The sequence below is a fragment of the Leptopilina boulardi genome, unplaced genomic scaffold, assembly GCF_019393585.1.
Source record: "Leptopilina boulardi isolate dan_hultmark-lab unplaced genomic scaffold, ZJU_Lbou_2.1 LbouV2_362, whole genome shotgun sequence".
NCBI lineage: Eukaryota > Metazoa > Arthropoda > Insecta > Hymenoptera > Figitidae > Leptopilina > Leptopilina boulardi.
The window spans coordinates 629,151-651,595 of NW_026137932.1; the positions used below are offsets into that span (position 1 = coordinate 629,151).

Below are 22,445 nucleotides of genomic sequence, written 5' to 3' on the forward strand. Positions count from 1 at the left end.
TTTTGATTATCTTTCGTACAGGAATATTGCAAAGTTTTTGGAAAGGCTTTGTCCAAAATGTAATGTACTATTAAAGTGGTGTCTCTTCATTCTAAAATTGAACTGATTATTGTATAATATGTTATTTCTTGTATAATACTTTTTTCATTGTATAATGTTTTTTTTTGTAATATGTTTTTTATTGTATATTTATTAAAATGTAAATAGTGTAAATATTGTAAGTATGTAAATAGTAAGTGTATATAGAAATTGTAAATGTATGTATATGAAATTAAAATTTATCGTAAGGGACATTTAAAAAATTGAATTGTTTTTTTTATTAATTTTTTATTTTTCTTCAAATTTAGCGACTTAATACATATGAAAACTCTGGAAATAATGATAATATTTAAACAAGTGTAAAGGTTTTATTTTCCAAATAGCACTTCATTACTTTCATTCCTGTAGTACAATGGTCTTGTCCCTCTGAAATTGTAATGAAAAAAAATATATTAAAATTAATTTGGTGTTTTTTTTTATTTTATCGAAATTTTTTTAAATTATTCAAAAATTTCACATTTTACTTACTCAGTCCTTTGCATTTAGTGAGAACTTGATCAACTTTTTCCTTGGGAATAGTTGATGGAATTTTGGAACGTGCAACTTCTTCATCAATTGTTCCATCCGGAGTCATCTAAAGGTGAGTTAATTTTATTTAATCATATCAAATATATAAAAAGTCAAATAATTCCCAAACAATTACTATTTTTAGAAAAAAAAAATTCTTACAATTCCAAACTTTTTCAATAAACAGGAATAAAAGCAAGCCAATTTATTATCGTTTTCATCAATTTTTCCTTCTCTAGCATTTTTTACAGCATCTGTAAAAATAATAAAATAAATATAAAAGAAATAAGCAAACTAAATTTTTTTAAAAATTATTTGTTACTATTTTTATATTTTTTATTCTGATCAATGATATTAGGTACTAATGAATATTATTATTTGTAAATATAAAAATAAATTATTGTAATCACAAAAATAAAAAAAATTAAATTAAATATTTTTTGTTCCTTACCAGGACTGACTCCAGATTCAGTAATACAAAGTGTCTTGTATTGCTCGTGGTCCTCCTTGAAATCGGCCTTTATAAATAAATTGATTTTATTAATTTTTTAAATACTTTTTCATATGAAATGTATATTAATTTATAAATAGTTATTTAAAATTAAGTTACAATTATAAAATTGTTTAATATTAAAATAGTTCAAGAATGACGGTTTATGAATAATAATTATATGCACTAAAAATAAATTTATTTAATTTAAAAAATCCGTTACTTGACTATTAGTAAATAAATATTTACTTGAATCAAATAATTTTTATTTGAATTAAATAAATTGTATTTGAATCCATAATTTCTGTATTTGAAAAAATACAATTTTATTGGGTTAAATAATATAATTATTTAATACAAATAAATATTTGTTTAGTTATTACATATAAATAATTATTTACTTAATACAAATAAATATTTATTTGATAATCAAGTAAATGATTATTTAAATCAAGTAAATTTTTTTTAGTGTAAATAATTCCAAATTAATTATATTCATATTTAAAAATATGAAATTAAAAAATTTCAGACTTGTTATTTACAAAATTATTGATTTTTTTTATCACGTTTTAGGAGTTTATATTATGTATAAAAATATATAATAATTTTCTCATGAAATTCTTTTATGTAAAGACCAATTAATTTGTATTTGTAATTATAATTAAGAAACGTAATACTAATTAATTTCATTGTACAAAAGTTGTATAACTTGTTAAATGATAATTTATTTCTGAATACTGTATGTGAATAAGATAACAGAAAGTAATATTATAAAACTAAATCAGAAAAAGAAGGATAAGCAAAAAAATTGATAATCTAATTTATTTTATATAAATAAATTAATTAATTAATTAAATTAGAATTAAATTCAACAATATATCAATAAATATAATTTTGAAATTTATTTAATTTAATAAAAATAATTAGTGGCTTTTCAAACTTTTTTACTTTTTCAAATAATTTTTTAATAATTTGTCAAGGTTTAAAAATTTTGATTTTTGAATATATTTTGCGTTAACATAACTCTCTTTGAAAATTTAAATCGACTTTATATATCTATATATATATATATATTATTTGGAATTATAATTTATTTAATTTAGAATTTTTTAAATTTTGATTTACAACTAATTTTTTTATTAATTTTAAGAAATACTTACATAACGTTAAAATTAAATTACTTTTCTAATAAATGATATTTAAATGATGAAATTTACAAGAATAAAGAATACATAAAAAAAATTTATTTGATTCAAATAATCCGTTGCTTATTATGAAATAAATATTTACTTGAACCAAATAATTGTTTTTTATTTAAATAAACTGAATTTGAACCAATAATTTCTGTTTTTGAAACAAATGACATTTAATTGATTAAAAAAAAAAATTATTTGATTCAAGTGAATATTTATTTGATAATAATCAAGTAACCAACTATTTGAATGAAATAAATTTTTTTTCAGTGTAACAATAATAATAATAAATAATAATAATAATAAAATTTGTAATAATTAAAATTTTTTTTAAATAAAAAATTATAATAAAAAAAAATTTGTAATAAATGATTGAAAATTTGTATTCTTACTAAAGCAGCAACGAAGCAAAGTGCAAGGATGGCAAAAATGGCTTTCATGTTGAATATTTTGTATATTTTTGTTGCGAGTTAAAACTTGAATTGCCAAAATGTGACTCGATTATGAACGTGGTTCACTTTTATATATATACGTCCAGAACTACACTATATAGTTAATATTTGTAAAAATTTTTGCTTCTTCTTTCTTCTAGTTGATGACCATGAAACGGCTGCAAGGTAATAAATACTTTGTTAATCGTGACACTTGGAAGAACAGTTTTTTAAGGAGATGCAATTTAAACTCGAAATGAATAATTTCGTATTAAAATAAAATATCATTTTTAAAGTTCAAAACTTGTTATAAAGTTTCATAAAATAATAAATTTTATTTTTATTTTATTACAAAAAAATATATCACAAAAAAGTAAATATAATTTTAATGGTATAACAATAGTTTAACTTTTATATTAAAAAAATAATAATAAATAATTGCAATTAAAAAAAAATTGTTCATGAAGAAAAATTCATTTTTATTTTAAAGAAAATTTTGGAAAAAAAATTAATAAATAATTGTTCAAACAAAAAAGAAATTATTAAAAATCTATAAAAAAAAGACGGCGAAAAGAGATTAAAAAATTTTTGGTAATTTTTTGCTTTCGAAAAAATATTGAAAGAAACTTATATCAACTTTAAATTATTATTTAAATATTATTATTAATTATATTTATTTCTATTGAAAATATAAATTGTTTTTAATTTCATAAATTATACCTAATATTTTTTTGTAATAACATTTTATATTTACACCCAGAGAGAAAAATGATATATTTGTCTCAGAGCCAAATAAATATTTATTTGATTTAAAAAAATTTATATTTGTTTTAAAAAAATTTATATTTGATTTAAATAAATTTTTATTTAATTTAAATAAAAAAATGTTATTTATGCCAAATAAATAGGCTAGTATGCTGTGAGACAAATATTACGTTTATTTAACTCAAATATATTATATTTAGTTCAAATAAAACATTTCTTTGGATGTAAATAAATACTTGAATATTATTTATTATTTATACATGTAATAATTAATTATTAATTAATTAATAATTATTTTAATAATAGGATAATTAAAAAAAATGAATAAAAAAAAGTAATAAAATAATAAATAAAATAAAGAATAAAAAAAAATATTCAATAAATATTATTGAAATTTAAAATAAATAAAAAAAATAGGAAATATGTTATAAAAATTTGTTGTTTTTAAAGGTGAGAATGAATACAACATAATTATTATTTACACACAAATGAAATTGCTTTTTTTTTTATTAATTCTACACAGAATTTCATTTTTTTTATTACTTTGAAGTCGATAAATCTTTTATAAATTAAACAAATACATATAGAACAAAAAAATAAACAATTTTCAAAATCAAAAAAATAAATATAAAAATTTATAACAGGAAAAATTTCCCATCACAATTTTTTTTTGTTTGGTAACAAATTAGAAATATAAATATAATGTAAATAAATATAAGTGAATAATGTCTTACAATGAAATTTTTCAATTTGATGGAAAAAATAGCACGAACACAACAATTAAATATCAGACACAGAACATATGAAAAATGTAAATACAGTCTAATTTTTTTTTTTTTTTTTTGGAAGAAAATTTGACATGAACACAATCAATTTTTCAATATTTTAAATGAATCATATATTATAATAATTTGTTTTGTAAATTAATTTTAAATATTTTCTGAAAATTAATTTTGTAAATTAATTAATTTTGTAAATTAATTACTTTTTGAAATTAAATTTCAATTAATTAATTTTATTTTTTGAATTTCTGTGCAGCTTTGACAATTTTTTTCCCCATTGATTTTCTGATGCTTGATGATGTCACATTAAATTTAATAACTTGTCTCTTTGCTGTCGATGATGATGATGATGATGATGATTTCGTCACTTTTTGAGATTTTTTTTTCGATGATAATTTTTCAGTAGTCGATTTTTTTTTCAATGATTCCTTTTTCTTTTTGATTGATTTCTCCTTTTTATCATCAGCTATTTGTTTTTTATTATTTTCATCTATTTCACGGGTGATTGTTGGTTTTTTCTTAATTTTTGAAATCATTGATTTTTTCACTGTTATTTCATTGGATATTGATTGTAAATTTTCTTGTTGTAAATTTTTCTTTTCTTCCTTTTTCAATTTGATTTTTTCTTCTTTTTTCAAATTTTCTTTCATGTCCTTGGTGAATTTAAATTTTCCATTAGCACCTAAGCCACTGGTTTGAATTAAAATACCATCGCGAAGATGATCTTTCACGCATTTTGTGATTCTTGTTTTTAAATTATTATTGGAATTAACGTCCACTTCAAAATTGTCAGTTATATATTTTTTGATCATATACAATGATGTTCCTTGTCTATCGTTGAGATCAAAAATTGCTTTTTCAACCATTTTTGCTGTTGGTGGATGTTTAATTGTTGAAGCAGCCATATTTTTACACACATATAAACTTTTTTTGAATTATAGTTTCATAAATATAGATATATTAATTATAATATTTATTTATTGACAAAAAAAATGTTATTTGAGAATTTTGAAAAAAAAAAATTAATAATTTTTCGTTTCTGATGAATTTAAAATTAATGATATTCACTTGTTGAAATCTTACGAGTGACTAATATTGATATTTAAACCAGACAATGAAGGGACAATTTGTAAACATGAAGACAAAATACATAATAGTTACAGTTTCTTTTATAAAATTATATTATAGCAAGTACAATTTTAAGTTATTTTCATTTTTCAATATAATTGGAGAAAATTCAAAGATATTATTTTTAGCGTTAAATTATTATTATTTTATATAAAATTTTAAATACAAAAAGATTTTAAATTATTTTTAATATAATTTTAATTTAATTAATTAATTTAATTTAATTTTTTTTTAAATTTTAGATATAAAAAATATTAAACGTATTTTATTATTATTAGATGTGGAAAAATAATTTTATTCACCAAATAATAATAATAATAATAATTATTATTACTATTATTGATTATAGAAAAAATATTATAATAGTATTCTAATAATTAAATAATAATAATAAATAAATATTATATAAATAAAACACCATTTAAAAAAAGGATTTCGTTGTTATTTAATATTTATCATCATCGTAAAAAAAAGAATTACCTATTCAAATTTAAATATAGAAAAAATTATTTTTTTTTAAAAAAAAGGAAACTAAAATAATAAATTTAGAAGATAAAAATTGCTTAATAGATATAAAAACTCTGCGGTTTTTTTTTCTTCGTGAAAATAATTGGTCAGATTAACTATATATATTATTCATACATTAAACTGGTTTTCGTAGAACGAAATATTTTTTTTTATTTTTATATAAAATGTTCTGTATATATTTTTTATATACGAAAATATTTTGAATTTTTTTGAAAAATACTGTTAATAAATGAAAAAATACAAAAATTAATATAGTTTAAATTTCCATTTTTAGAAAATTTCAAAATAATATTTAAAAGAAAAAAAAAATATTTTTTATTCAAAATAATATTTTTTTGTAAAAAATTTTTTTTTCTCAATAATTTCTATATTTAGCTGACAATGTAATTATACGTACATTGATAATTAACTATGTAAGCTGTATGTAATTTAAAATTCATTTATCATTTTAATTTTTTTTTTATATTTTTTTAAAATAACTGAACAATAATTGAAAATCACACAAGAGTTTTATTTTTTTTCCACTCCATACGATAATAATTTAACTTTGAATAATGTGACATTTGTAATATTATTTCAAAAATCTATTCTCAAATTTTATTTTAATTTTAAATTTCAAAATTTTCAATACAATGAAATAAATAGAAAATATTTTATTTTTCTTATAATGCTATTAATGCTAATTATTTTTTAATTTAATATAATTTAATAATATTTAACATATATATGTTTTTAAAAGTATATTGCGTTAAAAAAAAATATTTATTTGCATACAGTAGTGTAAGACTGGAAGATCTTACTCAGAGGTTTTCTTTCTATTTTTCCCTTTTTGTAAAAAAAAAAATTCAAAACAAATTTTTTAAAAATATTTTTTGCAGTATTTTTTAAATCAAATTTTTTATTGTTAAAATCATACTTACTAAATTTTTTTTCTTAATTATTTTAATTTTCTTTAATTTTTTTTATATTTCTTTTTTTTATTTTTCTTTTACGAAACTGACATTAAATTCACGTTCAGTAACATCGAAGAAAAACGATAATACAGTTTTTTTTAACAAATCTGATGAATTTTTAATAATTCTTCTGCCATATTGGATTTATTATTTTATATTTTGAAAATCTGATATTAGATTTGTAATCAGCGACCCCAAAAACCCCCGGGTAACAAGTTTCAAATAAATTGAATCAATTTTTTAACAAATGCCCACCATATTGGATCCGCCATTTTGAATTTAGAAAAAATAACATTAAATTCGTAATCAGTGACCTTAAAAACCCATGAGTAACAAGTTTCGAGCGAATATGATCATTTTTAAAAAATTTTCCGCCATATTAGATCAGCCATTTTGAATTTGGGAAAACAGACAACGAATTTGTAATCAGCGACCCCAAAAACCCCCGTATAACATTTTCAAATAAATTCTATCAATTTTTTTTAATGTCCGCCATATTGGATCCGCCATTTTGAATTTTGACAAACTAACATTAAATTCGCAATCAGTGACCTTGAAAACCCCGGAGTAACAAGTTTCAAGCGAATTTGATCATTTTTAAAGAATTCTTCCGCCATATTGGATCCACCATTTTGAATTTTGCAAATCCGACCTCAAATTCGTAATCAGCGACCCCGAAAACCTCCCGAGTAACGAGTTTCAAGCCAAATTGATCACTTTTCAAAAAATCGTCCGCCATATTGGATCCGACATTTTGAAAATTTTAACTTTGATTCCATAATCGTTATCAGCTACTTTGAAAAAGTTAATACTTTTATTTCGCTATATTGGAACAGCCGTTTTGAATTTTTCAAATTTGACTTTAGATTCTTCTTCAGTGACCCCAAAAATCCTCGCGTTTACAAGAATTAAAAAAATTTTTTAGTTAAAGATTAAAAAATAATTAATTTTTTTTTTAGTTAAAATTAATAAATTTTTGAAAATATTTAAAATTTTATCAGTAGTCCACTTTTAATATTTAAAATCTTAATACCGAAAATTTATGTAAAAACAAAAGTGCAATACGTACATTGCTCAAAAAAAAAAATTGTTTCCTTATTTAACAATTTCAGATGTCCATATGTCGTGTTATTGTTTTTTTTTTCATCATATTGTCAAAAATTTAATTTGTTTATACAAAAAAAAAAAACACACACACAAAAAAAATTTCTGCTATCTATTAAAATTTATTCAGGACGCGAGCTTTGAACGTAAATTTCCATGAATTTCTAATTACATAATATATGTATGTAAAAGGTCGACCTCTGCAAATAAATTTTCATATATAAACTTTGCGATTAAATAAATTGCAAACATTTCCACGAACATATATACTGATTAGCTTGAAATATATAGTATTATTATTATTATTATTATTATTATTATTATTATTATTATAATTAACCATATGTGCTTACAAAATTAATAAATAAATATATACGATAAGCTTTAAATTCATTTTGAGATTTAAAATTAATCAGTGATAGTTTTTCTCTTCAATGAGAATGTTGAAGCAAATTTGTAATTTTTTTATTGTCACCACTTTTTTGATCAATGGAATTATCTCCTTTCCATCAGTTGTTGAAGAATCTGTAAGTTTTTTCTGTACTTTTTAATTAATAACTTTTTGCAAATATAATTATAATCAGTTCCAAAAATTGTTTCTACTCCTAAATTCCTAAAAGCATATATGTTTGTGATTTTTTATAGATAAATTCAAATGTGGAAAATAATATAAGAGAACATGATGAAAATATAAAAGAAAATAAATCAAAACATTCAATTGAGGAAATTCAAAATGCCGTATATTTTCCCCCATCAAATGGAAATCTCATGCATCATATAACAGTGAGAATAAAAAATGATGTGAATAATACAAAAAATTGTGCAATTAAAGTATGGCGTGAAAATTCAACAGATTCACCAATAACAATTGAATGTGATGAGGAATTAAGAGAAAAAAGAAATGTATCACCAAATCCAAATTCACCAACAAAATTAAATACAAATGATGATGATGTGAAAAAATTTGCAACAATTGGAGTGGAAAAATATGCACACACAATGGTGAATTCAAGTGCCTCGTCATTAGAGGAAATTATCGATGCCTATAGTTATCCATCAGGACATAGTCTTTATTATAAGATAAAAATACAAATGAACAATTGCAATGGAAAAGAAATTGATAGTTGTAGAAAAATGAAATGTATTGTTTATGTTTGGAGGGAGAGAATACTTGATCATCCTGTGAGTATTGAGTGTGATCCAATTGTGTATCGAAGAAAAAGGATAATTAATCCCTTAGTGCGGGAATACAACGAAATTAATAATTTATTTAGCAGAAGAATGAAACGAGAACAGGATTTAAATATAGATGATCCGGAGATAAGGAAATATGTCGATATAGCAGTGGAAGGACACGAATCACCGGTACCAAATGCCAAAGACAAAATAAGTATTCTGTTGCAATTTAAAGAAGCAACATCCTATCCACATGGGGATAAATTACGTTACAAAATAAAATTGAGAATTGGTAATAATAATTGCACGAAGGGAAGTGATGATGGTAATTGTAGTTACGATTCTCAATTTGGACACGATGATTGTGAAATTAATGTCTATAGAGAGGACAACAAGGAGAGGGTTGAAACCCAATGCTCCAGAATTGGTAGAAGGAAACGTCAAGTTAGCAATTTACCATCGGTTAATTTGAGTATGGATGATCCGGATATTAGGAAATACATTGACGAGGTACTGAAGAATCATGTCTCGTCAGTGGATAAAGCGGAAGTTAAAAAATTAATTCTTCGAACATTCGAAGAAGCACTATCCCAACCTTCCGCAATTAAAATCCGTTATGAAATAAAATTAACATTGGGAACTTCTAATGGTAGCAAGGAAACTGATTGCATTTACGATTCTGAAATTGGAAATGAAATTAATGATCCGGAACCTCTAACAGAAAAGCTGTGTTCAAAAATTCTTAGAAGGAAACGTAAAGTTAACAATTCATCAACTAATTTGAATATGGATGATCCGGAGATAAAGAAATATGTCGATATAGCAGTGGAAGGACACGAATCACCGGTACCAAAAGCCAAATACAAATCAAGTATTCTGTTGCAATTCAAAGAAGCAACGTTATATCCACCTGGTGATAAATTACGTTACAAAATAAAAATGAGAATTGGCAATAATAATTGCACGAAGGGAAGTTCTACTAGTAATTGTATTTACGATCCTCAGTTTGGACATGATGATTGTGAAATTAATGTCTATAGAGATGATTACAAGGAGTGGGTTGAAACCCAATGCTCCAGAATTGGTAGAAGGAAACGCAATTTACCATCGGTTAATTTAAATATGGATGATCCGGAGATAAGGAAATATATCGATATGGTAGTGGATAAACATGTTTCACCGGTAGCTAGTGCCAAAGATAAAACAAGTATTCTTCATGAATTTAGAGGAGCTAAATCTTATCCCCCTTCTGATAAGATTCAGTATAAGATAAATTTGAGAATTGGAAGTAGCAATTGTACAAAAGGAACTAATGATCATAATTGTCAGTATAATGATGAGTTTGGTTATAGTGATTGTGAAATTGATGTATTTAGGGAAACAAATATGGGACCTGCTGTAACAACATTGTGCTCGAGAATTGATTGAAAGAAAAGAGAAGCTCCAGTTGAAGATTCATCATTAGTTATAGTATTTATGGATAAATTTGAGATTAAGAAATTCCGCTTAAAGAAATTTAGAACATGGAAAAATTATTTTTTTGAAAATCTACTGCTGTAATATGTTTTGTAAAAATACTGAAGAAATATATTTGGAATACTTTTTAATTATCTTTTTTTTTACTTTTAACGAAATAATTGTAATTTACTTCCATCATGGCCTAATTGACGTGAATTCTAATGAGCTTTTAACGTCTTTATGATAAAATTTATCTTAGCTTTTAAATTGATGGACTAAATAGGTTTTCCATATGTAAAACTATTGGACTAATTTAGATTGAATCTGCTTAATTGTTAATAAATCAATTAATTTTTTTTTGATCCCACATTTTGTATTTTAAAAATCTGATATCAAATTGATAATCATCGAAACCCGAAAAATCCTGAGGAACAATTTTAAACTTTTTATAAATAAATTTTTTAAAAATTCGATGAATTATGATAGTTGCCATATTGGGTCACTGAATTGCAGAATAATTGTACTGTAGATCCATTATAGTAAATTGTTATAAACAAATAATATGTAAACAAATTGTTAATTTAGACGTCAGATAGTTGTCAAAAATTCAAAATGGCGAATCCAAAATGGCGGACTTTAAAAAATTTTATTGGATTTGATAGGTTTTTATTACTCAGGGGTTTTTGGGGTCGCTGATTACAAATTCGACGTTAGTTTTCTAAAATTCAAAATGGAGGACCCAATATGGCGGTCATTTTTTAAAAAATTCATCAACTTTTATTGAAACTTGTTACTCGGGGGGTTTTCGGGGTCGCTGATTACGAATTTGAGGTCAGATTTGCAAAATTCAAAATGGTGGATCCAATATGGCGGAAGAATTTTTTAAAAATGATTACATTCCCTTGAAACTTGTTACTGGGGGGTTTTCAATGTCACTGATTACGAATTTGTTATCAGATTTTTGAAATACAAAATGTTGGATCCAATATGGCGGAAATTTTTTTAAAAATTGATAAAATTTATTTGAAACTTGTTACTCTATGGGGGTTTTTTGGGGTTGCTGATCACAAATTTAATGTCAATTTTTTCAAATTCATATTATTATAGACACTATATTAAAAAAAAAAAAACTATTATTGTTAAAATTGTCTTGATAATAATTTATAGTATAATCATATTTTCAAGACATTACATTATAATTTATTACATCTGTTCTATAAGTATAGCTGAATTTGATAAAAAAAATTTTTTTTAATGACTGATTATATGTTTAATGTTTACTAATAATAAAATAGCGGAAGTTTATAATGTACAGTATAATAATTTCTCATATATTTTTCAAAATATTTTACATATATGCGTAATGTATTTTATATTATTTTTATCATACTGTCTATTACGAAAATATATATAAAGATTTTTTTTTTAAACATTTTCATCGTAAACAATTTTTTTTTTAATTCAGAAGTTGTTAATAATTCTACTTAAAATGAATGTTTTACTTTTTTATTAAAAAAAACAACAAGAATAACAAGAACAACAACAATAATAATAATATGATAATAACAATAACAATAACAATAACAATAACAATAACAATAACAATAACAATAACAATAATAATAAAATAATAATAATAATAATAATAATAATATAAAAAAATGCAAAATCAGTTAAGTTTTTGAAAAAGAACTTCTTTTCATAATAAATTCAGTAATACAATAACTCAAGTGAAAAATATTGTTCGCGCATACAGATAGATAACTGCAATTACTATATATGACAGATGTATGAACTTCAATTGTATAGTTTGTAATGATAGTTAGAAATCGGCCGGTAAATATTTGTACTAAATATTATCGCGCGTCGATAAACAAGTTACCGACCGCAGAGCTTAAAGACGTAGTACCCGATTTCGCCGCGCGGGCCGCATCGCCAAAGCTCACTCGCGTGCGCTCAGCCCACCCAGCGGCTATATAAGCTGCGCTCTCGGCGAGGACCGTCACTCTCGTGCTACACGGAGTCCGGGTGGGTCTTACCCACCTGACTAGGAGTTTTACTCCGAGAATCTTTGTGGAGAGTTTTACTCTCGTTCGTCGGGTTTTACCTGTCGAACATATATCGGTTTTAATGTATATAGTGTATAGTAACGATTTGTAATATAACGTAACAAAATGTATAGTAAAATAATGAAATGTATAGGAAAATAATGAAATGTATAGTAACGTAAATTTGAATCTCGAAGTTTTAAGTAGATCTTTTGTTTTATTACCGTTTTAATCTCCGTTCTTAGATATACTCAGAGTGTTACTCTTTGTATAATGGAACACGAGTTTTACTCGTGGTTCACCGGTGTATCGCGAATTTTTAGGCAGTAAAGTAACTGATTTATGGCTCATCATAGCGAGTTGAAGCCGATTTTGTTAATGCGCGGCTCAAATATACGACGTTCCCGATTGATGCCGATTTTCGATTTCCGCGGCTCAACATTTATTTTGATAGACGCCGAAAAATCGTTACTCGAAACCGACTTTCGCGATTTACTTTAATCTTCGTACAACTTGGACATTGTAAATACCTTTGTAAATAAATAATTTGTTATCAGTTTGTAATTAACCAGTTATTATTGTCATTGCTTTTTTGGAATCAAAACGAACCCTGGCTCGGCGAGCTAAAACATTGATTCTTTAAATTACAAACGTTACAGATTTTGGCGCCCGAACAGGGACAGTTAGTCAAAAAACGATCGTAGTAATTTCATTTTTACCGATGTATCGCGTTTTCTTTCGATTAATTGTCACCTCCGTTTATCCGATCGCGTTTTAGAAATGTTTCCTCGTACCTTTAATGTTAAATTCATTTGAAATTGTTACAACCGTTAATTTAAAAATTGTAAATTCCATAGTATATTAGCATATCGTAATATTAACGTCATTTTTCGCTTTTGATTTATTGTATCCGTGTAACGTCTATGTAAATTTGTAAACCGGTCGACTATCCGAGAAATTGTCACGCGCACCGTAATATACGTTTTTCGTTTTCATACATTCATGTAAATAGACCCCGTTATATAATTTTTTTTGTTACGATAGAAATTTCGTTAACCCATACCGTCGATTCTAAGATAGCCTTCTTGTTACTCGAGAAATGCAATGTAGTGCATAAGGAGAACTATGCGTGCATCTTAGAATGATCAGTTCCGTATCCTGTGATAACCCGTGTGTCTAAACTCGAAATAATCGAACACATACCGAACGAGTCTATCAAATTGGCTATCAGAAGTGCTTGAAATAATTAGTACATCCCGGGTGCCATAGTGCACCACCGAAGTTGTTTGCACGTTACGAAAAAGGAATGTCTGGTCGTCGTTACAGACATTTCCTTTAACACGTCTTCAACGTTTTGTTTCGTTTCGTTTCATGAAGCCTAAACATACATCTGAGTTTGTTGAATTGTATCAAGAAACATTTGGTCCTAGTTCTGACCATTTTGTTAAGAAACTTGCAACATTCCGTTTGAATTACATACTCACTGACATTGTTCGTCGCTCATGAAATGGAAACCCTGTCGCCGTCAAGAAAATTCCATAAGTACGTCGTCTTATGTAATTATCACCGTTTTTATTTGTAAATATATAGTCCACAGTAACCGTTTAACCGAATGAACAACACTAGTTCATTATCTGTCTTTTCTTAGTATCGTCGTATCGTTCGAAAGTTTTGTACATAATTCGTTTAGTTGTAAATAAGTACCGTCGTTGTAAATCGTAAAAAGAAAAAAACGAAGAAGAATCCAGAGAAGCTACATCCAGTCCAGTCAGTTCCAGTTCAACCAAGATGTCATGAATACCGTTTTATATCGTATGTCTAAACTTTGTTTTGTAACGTATTTTCTGCCATTATTTTGTATTGTATCTTGTAAGTAAAATCGGACGAGTGTATGAAGAAAACTACACCGAAAGTTTTCTTCCTTTAAAGAAAGGGGGGTGTAATGATAGTTAGAAATCGGCCGGTAAATATTTGTACTAAATATTATCGCGCGTCGATAAACAAGTTACCGACCGCAGAGCTTAAAGACGTAGTACCCGATTTCGCCGCGCGGGCCGCATCGCCAAAGCTCACTCGCGTGCGCTCAGCCCACCCAGCGGCTATATAAGCTGCGCTCTCGGCGAGGACCGTCACTCTCGTGCTACACGGAGTCCGGGTGGGTCTTACCCACCTGACTAGGAGTTTTACTCCGAGAATCTTTGTGGAGAGTTTTACTCTCGTTCGTCGGGTTTTACCTGTCGAACATATATCGGTTTTAATGTATATAGTGTATAGTAACGATTTGTAATATAACGTAACAAAATGTATAGTAAAATAATGAAATGTATAGGAAAATAATGAAAGGTATAGTAACGTAAATTTGAATCTCGAAGTTTTAAGTAGATCTTTTGTTTTATTACCGTTTTAATCTCCGTTCTTAGATATACTCAGAGTGTTACTCTTTGTATAATGGAACACGAGTTTTACTCGTGGTTCACCGGTGTATCGCGAATTTTTAGGCAGTAAAGTAACTGATTTATGGCTCATCATAGCGAGTTGAAGCCGATTTTGTTAATGCGCGGCTCAAATATACGACGTTCCCGATTGATGCCGATTTTCGATTTCCGCGGCTCAACATTTATTTTGATAGACGCCGAAAAATCGTTACTCGAAACCGACTTTCGCGATTTACTTTAATCTTCGTACAACTTGGACATTGTAAATACCTTTGTAAATAAATAATTTGTTATCAGTTTGTAATTAACCAGTTATTATTGTCATTGCTTTTTTGGAATCAAAACGAACCCTGGCTCGGCGAGCTAAAACATTGATTCTTTAAATTACAAACGTTACAAGTTACATAAGTAGTTTTCATGAAGTAATTAGTTTAAACCGGTTTACTTGGAGCATATTGGAGTTTTCATAATAATTATTATTAGAATTTTGTCGAAACAAAATTTTTTTTTTTTTAATCATTCATTGAATTAATTTAACGGTATATACATTTGAATATAATTGAAATTTTTTTTATATTTATTAATAAAAGTAGAAGGAAAATAAAATTATTTTTTCATTATTAATTATTATAACAGTTTAGAAAAAAAAAATTTTTTTTTCTTCATAAAATAACTACTTCTTTTATTCAACTCTAATTAGCTTTTTGATTAATGGATAATTGACATAATTGCGACTTGTAAAGGTAATGTTTTTTTATTAATATATATTATTATCATTATTTTCCTTACTATAATTATTATTGTGGTGGTCGCGGTTTTTCTTTGCTATATTGAATTCAAATACTCCGTGCACTTATTATTATTTTTAATATTATTACTATTATTAATTTTCTTCTTCTTATTATTATTATTATTATACTATTATTTTTAAATAAATTATTATTATTATAAACAATTATTTAAAATACGACCGAGTGATAAATTCTAAATTTATTATTATTATTATTATATAATAATTATTATATTACCATTATTATTATGTTTTTAGTAAAATTACAAAAATATTTCCCTTTATTTAGAAAATTGAACATTTTTCATAATTAATAAAAATAATTTCATAACATATTGTTAAAAATAATCTAAAAGTTGATAAATTTTCAATTTTAAGTATTAATAAATAATTAAAAGAAAAAAAATACATATATGACAATAATTATAATTTAATATTAATTAAAATTTTTTACATTATAGTTGCATTATTGTTCTTTATCTACATATAGTCACTTTTTTTCAAAAAGATTAAATCGATTGTAGGAAAAAAAAAATTACAAGAGTAGATTATTAAACGAAAAATCCGATAAGATGTATTATAACATAAATATGTATAATAATTTATTCATAAAAAATCGTTTTTAATGAGATTTTTTTTTTTTTATATTACAAGTACAACTTAATTGTCAATATATATATATATATATATATATATATATATATATATATATATATATATATATATATATATATATATATATATGTATGTGTGAGTGTGCAATAATAAATTGAATTAATTATGCAAGAAACTAGATTTTTTTGATATGTATATGTATACATTATTTTATAATTCTATCCTTGAGATTGTATATAGCATGAATTGTATATGGACTTTAAAAGGAGTTTTGGATTACGGAAAAATTACAGTTTTCAATTTCTCACAGTGATGGTAACAATGACGGGCGTGCAAAATAATAATTGTCTTTTTATCACTGTTTTTTGCAGTGTTTTAATTGTCAATGCTTTCATTGAGCCAATTCATGGAAAGACAGTAAGTTACAATTTTTTTTTAATTTTTTCTTTTCGAATTTATTTTATTTTTTTTTTTAAATTTAATTTAATAAATTGTTAAAATTTTAAAAATAATTAATAAATTTTAGTCATAATTGTAAATTTTTAATTTCATTTTGTTTAACTTTTTTTTTTGTCAAAAATAGTAAAAAAATTTTTTTTAATGATACAAATTTTTTTATGCAATTCTGTTTTTTTTTTGTTTTGAAGTAATAAATAAAAAATAAAAGTATAGAATAGTTTTGCGAATTTACGGAATATTTATATAAGTTATTGTTATAAATATATTTTTTGCATGAATTTACAAAATTACTTTTTTATCGATTAATAACTAATAAAAATTAATAGTAATAATAAATAATAATAATGATAAATAAAAATAATAATAATAATTAAAAAAAAATTAGTAATAAATTCCGAAAATTAATAATGGCTGATACAATATAGTGGATTTTTTAAATCAATTCTTTGCTTACAACTTGATACCATAGGGGTTTTTTTTTGACTTACTGATCATAAATTTAATGTCAGATTTGTAATCAGTGATCTTGAAAACCCCCGAGTAACAAGTTTCAAACGAATCTGATCATTTTAAAAAAATTCTTCCGCCATATTGGATTTGCCATTTTGAATTTTGGGAAACTAACATCAAATTTGTGATCAGCGACCCCAAAAACCCCCTAAGTAACAAAGTTCAATTAAATTTTATCAATTTAAAAAAAATGTCCTTCATATTGGATCCACCATTTTGGATTTTGAAAAACTATCGTCAAATTGATGTTCAGCGACCTCAAAAACCCCTGAATAACGAGTTTCAAACGAAAGTGATCATTATTCAAAAACATTTTCGTCATATTGTATCCGATATTTTGAATTTTGAAAAACTGACATCAAATTCGTAATTAGCAACCCCAAAAACCCCTTAGTAATAAGTTTCAAATAAATATGATCAATTCTTTAAAAAATGAACGCCATATTAGATCCGCCATGTTGAATTTTGAAAAATTGACGTCGAATTAGTGATCAGCGACCTTAAAAACCCCCAGTGGAACAAGTTTAAATTAAAATCATTGAAATTTTTATCTAAATTAATAATTTCTTTACACAATTTGTTTATAACAATTAACTAATGTATTCATAGTACAATTTTGCAATTTAAAAGTTTCAATATAGCGAAAATTTTTTCTAATTCATCAAAATCGCTTGAAATTCATTACTCCAGAGTTTTTTTGGTTTGCTGATAACAAATTCGACGTCAATTTTTCAAAATTCAAAATGGCGGATCCAATATGTGGTACATTTTTTTAAAAAAATTGATAAAATTTATTTTAAACTTATTACTTGTGGGTTTTTGAGGTCGCTGATTACGAATTTGAAGGTAGATTTTCAAAATACAAAATCGCGGCTCCAATATGGCGGAAAATTTTTTAAAAATGGATAAAATTTATTCGATACTTGTTACTATGGGGTTTTTTTTGGGTTGCTGATTACAAATTCGGTGTTAATTTCCCAAAATTCAAAATGGCGGATCCAATATGACGGAAGAATTTTTTAAAAATGATCAGATTCGCTTGAAACTTGTTACTCGCAGGTTTTTGGGGTCGCTTATTACGAATTTGATGTCAGATTTTCAGAATACAAAATGAAGAATTTAATATGGCAGGCATATTTTTAAAAAATTGATAAAATTTATTTGAAACTTGTTACTCTAGGGTTTTTGGGGTCGCTGATTACAAATTCGACGTTAGTTTTCTAAAATTCAAAATGGCGGACCCGATATGGCTGTCACTTTTTTAAAAATTCATCAAATTTTATTGAAACTTGTTACTCGGGGGGTTTTCGGTGTCGCTGATTACGAATTTGAGGTCAGATTTGCAAAATTCAAAATGGTGGATCCAATATGGCGGTAATTTTTTTAAAAATTCATCAACTTTTATTGAAACTTGTTACTCGGGGGCTTTTTGGGATCGCTGATTACGAATTTGATGGCAGATTTTAAAAATACAAAATGACGGATCCAAAATTGCGGAAAATTTTTTAAAAAGTGATCAGTTTTGCTTAAAATTTATTACTCGGGGGTTTTTAAGGTCAGTGATTACAAATTTGACGTCAGTATTCCTAAATTCAAAATGGTGGATCCAATATGGAGGAAATTTTTTTTTTTTAATTATCAGATTCGTTTGAAACTTGTTACTTTGGGGTTTTCAAGGTTACTGGTTACGAATTTGATATCAGATTTTTCAAATACAAAATGGTGGATCCAATATGGCGGAAATTTTTTTTAAAAAATGATCAGATTCACTTGAAACTCGTTACTCGGGGGTTTTTGGAGTAGGTGATTACGAATTTAATGTTCAATTTGTAATTAACGGCACTAAAAACCTTCTTTAGTTAAGAAGTTTTCAGCGAATCTTTGATACTTTTGAAATTTTTTTTTTCTTAAATAATAATAATTTCCTAATTACTAAATTCTCTTATTTTTTAAGATTGTAAAGAGAGCATCAGATCCAGTTGTTGCAGATGCATCCTCAAAAGTCGACGTCAACGATGATAATGTAAAGAAATTTGCTCAACAAGGTGTTGAAAAATTAAATGAATCAGGAGATAAAGTGAAACTCGATAAAATTATTGATGCAACATTTTTCCCACCAGCTGGAAAATTAATGTATGAAATTAAAATGAATGTCAAGAGTGAAAAAAATATGGATATCGTAAAAATGTGCACTGTCAATGTTGAAAAAGGTAATCCTGATGTTTCAGTAAATGTTAATTGTGATGAAATCGAGGATATGCCAACAAAAGAGAAAGTTGATGATCCACAAGTAAAGAAATATGCACAAGAGGGTGTTGATAAATTAAATGAAAATTCTGAAAAAAAAGTTCATCTCAATGAAATTGTTGAAGCAACATTTTTCCCACCAGCTGGAAAATTGATGTATGAAATTAAAATAAAAGTTGAAAATAAAGAAAAGAAAGATGATATGAAAATTTGTACTGTTCATGTTGAAAGGGAAAGTGGTCCAAATGTTAAAATTCATGTTGAATGTGATTCAAAAAAAATGAAAAGATCCGTCGAAGAAATACCACAGGGATATATTGCTGATAAACCTGTTGGATTAGATGTGACGAAACCTGATATTGTAAATTATGTTAACGAAGGTTTAAAATTGTATGCTCAAAAACATCCAGATGACAAAGTTGATTTAGTCAAAATTGTTGAAGCTTTGTAAGTTATTTTTGAAAAAATTTTAAAATTATACATTTATTTCAATTAAAATTTTAAAAAAGAAAATTATTTTTTTTTATTTTTAGTCAAATTTTTCAATTTTTTTGTTTCGTTTAAAACAATTTTAATTTAACCGAAATTTTAGGCAAAATTCTCATTTATCAAAATTTTAAAATCTAATTTTTTAACTACGAGAATTTCCATTTTAATGAATCATTCATTTGTCCGAATTTTTATTTGACCGAAATTGCAAATGTCGGGAGAAACATAATCGACAGATAAGAATTTGGCGCGAATTTTAAAAATTGACTAATAACAATTTTTAATCGGTGTTTTTAAATTTTTTTTATCAAATTGAAATAAAATTTTTTTTTTATCTAATCTGAGATAAATAAAAATTCAGCTAAATAATAAATTTGATAAATATAAATTTAGGTTAAATAAAAATTTAATTAAAAATTCATTTTAATTTTTTTCAAACAAATTTTTGAAACGAAAATTTCAATTGATTTAATTAATTTTTTAATTTTTAGTTACACGCCAGTGAGTGTATTTTCTCATAGCATCAAAGTCCAATTTAGAAGAATGTTAAAGGATGGACAAAAAATTGAAGATTGCAAAGTTTTAGTTCCTGTGCATAATGGACCAGAACCAATGCAAGTTAAATGTGATAATTGAAATTTTTTTGTTTTCAAAAATCAATATTATAATTGTATAAAGAGAAAAGAAAATAAAATTTGTTTTTAAATTATATAATTATGAATGTTTTGAAAAATTGAAGAAAAATTGTAGGATAATGAAGATTAGGAATTTTTTTTCAAACTTTTTTTTATATGTTAATTATTTTCTAATTTTTCTTTAAAATTTTTGGAAAAAAAATAATTAAATTTTAAGTGATTTTGAAATAAAAATTTTTGTTAATTTTATTTGCTAATTTTTTTTAAATTATGAACGATTATTAAATTTCATAAAAATTTTAATTGAAAAATAGTAATAATAATAGAATAATACCTAATTGAATTTGTGAAGGATTTTATTAAAATTGTTAAAAATAATTAATTTAGTGAAGATTTTTAGTTAAAAATTTGTTAAATAATTGAAATAAAGAAAATCTGTATTGAATACTTTTGTTTAAAAATTTTGTTAAAGAATGTAAAAAAAAATTCGAAAAAGTCGTTTTTTATTTAAATAAGTCGAAAAAAGTCGGGAAAAGTCGAAAAAGTCGTATATAATCCGAGGCCTGTAATAGTAAAGGTTTCAAAATTTTTTTATTCAAATTGAATAAAATAAAATTTTACTAACCTGTTTGTAACTTTAATTTTCGGATTAACATTTGCTTTGGCATTCAAAAGAATTGGAACAATTTTTTCGTTATTTTTTGAAAAAACAGCGGCATGTAGTGGTGTTAAATAGGAGCCAATTACAAAATTTGGATTAATATTTTTTGAGATTAAAAATTTAACTATATTTACATGTCCATTAAACGCCGCGAAATAAAGGGCATAAAAACATTGTTCCTCTTTTGTTGAAAGTTTGGAAATATTGTTAAACATATTTTTCAGTTTTTTAATATTTCCTTTTTTTGCTGCCACAACAAAACCACTACAATAGGGTGGTTTCTCTTCCATTTTTCTCTATTAAAATAATTAAAATTATCATTCACAAAAAATAATTATCATACATTCTAAATTCTAATGATTATATAGGTTTCACAGTGATTAAACAAAACAAAAAAATTCGTAATAGTATAATGATTAATTTATTTAGACAAAAATGACTAATTCATTAGTTAATCTAATTTTTAGGTTATGTTACATGACTAAAAATTTAGTAGATTTATGTTTATCAAATATTTTAGTAATTTTTTTTCTTTACAAATAATTAGTTAAATTTGACTGTTAAATTAGTTGTTTTCTACTAAAAGTGACGAGAAACTATAGGGACCTAACGTGACAAAAAATTAATTTTCAGTTTTATATGCGAATCAGTAGTATTTAAATTGCTCTTTCATATACAAAAGTCAAAAATTGTATTTTTTTTAATTACTTTTTTTGTAATAATAAACAATCGTGGCTTTACATATATACATACCTGAAAAATTTCCGAACTCAAAAAGTCAAAAGCTCGATTAATTTCACCACGGTCTTAAAAAAAAACAGGTTTGTCAATTGTGGAAGAATTAAGGTACGTTTTACACTTTTTTTATTGTATCTCTTTTTTCTCTCGAGAAGTGACGTCAGAAACTGAAGGCAAAGATGCTAACGAAGTCACTAACTACGC

The 22,445-nt window shown here is 24.7% G+C and overlaps 3 protein-coding genes across 4 annotated transcripts; 2 read left to right on the top strand and 1 right to left on the bottom strand.

Annotated features, from left to right (window-relative positions):
• Nucleotides 1-307: 307 nt before the first annotated feature.
• Nucleotides 308-22,393, bottom strand: LOC127286647 (general odorant-binding protein 56d-like). 2 transcript variants are annotated; one of them, XM_051313148.1, is made up of 6 exons: nt 22,257-22,393; nt 2,682-2,899; nt 1,058-1,124; nt 769-860; nt 568-673; nt 308-465 (listed from the first exon to the last, which is right to left on the bottom strand). In XM_051313148.1, the coding sequence occupies exons 2-6, from the start codon at nt 2,727-2,729 to the stop codon at nt 389-391; spliced, it is 390 nt and encodes a 129-aa protein (XP_051169105.1). In that variant the 5' UTR covers nt 2,730-2,899; nt 22,257-22,393; the 3' UTR covers nt 308-388. The 2 variants fall into 2 exon arrangements, with proteins under 2 accessions (XP_051169105.1, XP_051169106.1); XM_051313149.1 differs by lacking the exons at nt 308-465; nt 568-673; nt 769-860; nt 1,058-1,124 and adding an exon at nt 21,468-21,799 and having other exon boundaries at nt 2,781-2,899; nt 22,257-22,387.
• Nucleotides 8,344-10,763, top strand: LOC127286638 (uncharacterized). The gene is made up of 2 exons (XM_051313134.1): nt 8,344-8,507; nt 8,626-10,763. Exons 1-2 carry the CDS (start codon nt 8,415-8,417, stop codon nt 10,582-10,584), a joined length of 2,052 nt encoding a protein of 683 aa, XP_051169091.1. The 5' UTR covers nt 8,344-8,414; the 3' UTR covers nt 10,585-10,763.
• On the top strand, nt 16,752-20,921 carry LOC127286642 (uncharacterized). The gene is made up of 3 exons (XM_051313140.1): nt 16,752-16,919; nt 19,426-20,165; nt 20,699-20,921. Exons 1-3 carry the CDS (start codon nt 16,755-16,757, stop codon nt 20,841-20,843), a joined length of 1,050 nt encoding a protein of 349 aa, XP_051169097.1. The 5' UTR covers nt 16,752-16,754; the 3' UTR covers nt 20,844-20,921.
• Nucleotides 22,394-22,445: the final 52 nt, after the last annotated feature.

Excerpts from the sequence above, each read along its gene's own strand:
- LOC127286647 (XM_051313148.1), bottom strand. The coding sequence starts at position 2,729 with ATGAAAGCCATTTTTGCCATCCTTGCACTTTGCTTCGTTGCTGCTTTA. Across the intron at positions 674-768 it reads TATTGAAAAAGTTTGGAATT|ATGACTCCGGATGGAACAAT; the intron begins GTAAGAATTTTT and ends ACTCACCTTTAG. Across the intron at positions 466-567 it reads CACTAAATGCAAAGGACTGA|AGGGACAAGACCATTGTACT; the intron begins GTAAGTAAAATG and ends TTACAATTTCAG.
- LOC127286638 (XM_051313134.1), top strand. The coding sequence starts at position 8,415 with ATGAGAATGTTGAAGCAAATTTGTAATTTTTTTATTGTCACCACTTTT. Across the intron at positions 8,508-8,625 it reads CATCAGTTGTTGAAGAATCT|ATAAATTCAAATGTGGAAAA; the intron begins GTAAGTTTTTTC and ends GATTTTTTATAG.
- LOC127286642 (XM_051313140.1), top strand. The coding sequence starts at position 16,755 with ATGGACTTTAAAAGGAGTTTTGGATTACGGAAAAATTACAGTTTTCAA. Across the intron at positions 16,920-19,425 it reads AGCCAATTCATGGAAAGACA|ATTGTAAAGAGAGCATCAGA; the intron begins GTAAGTTACAAT and ends TTATTTTTTAAG. Across the intron at positions 20,166-20,698 it reads GTCAAAATTGTTGAAGCTTT|TTACACGCCAGTGAGTGTAT; the intron begins GTAAGTTATTTT and ends TTTAATTTTTAG.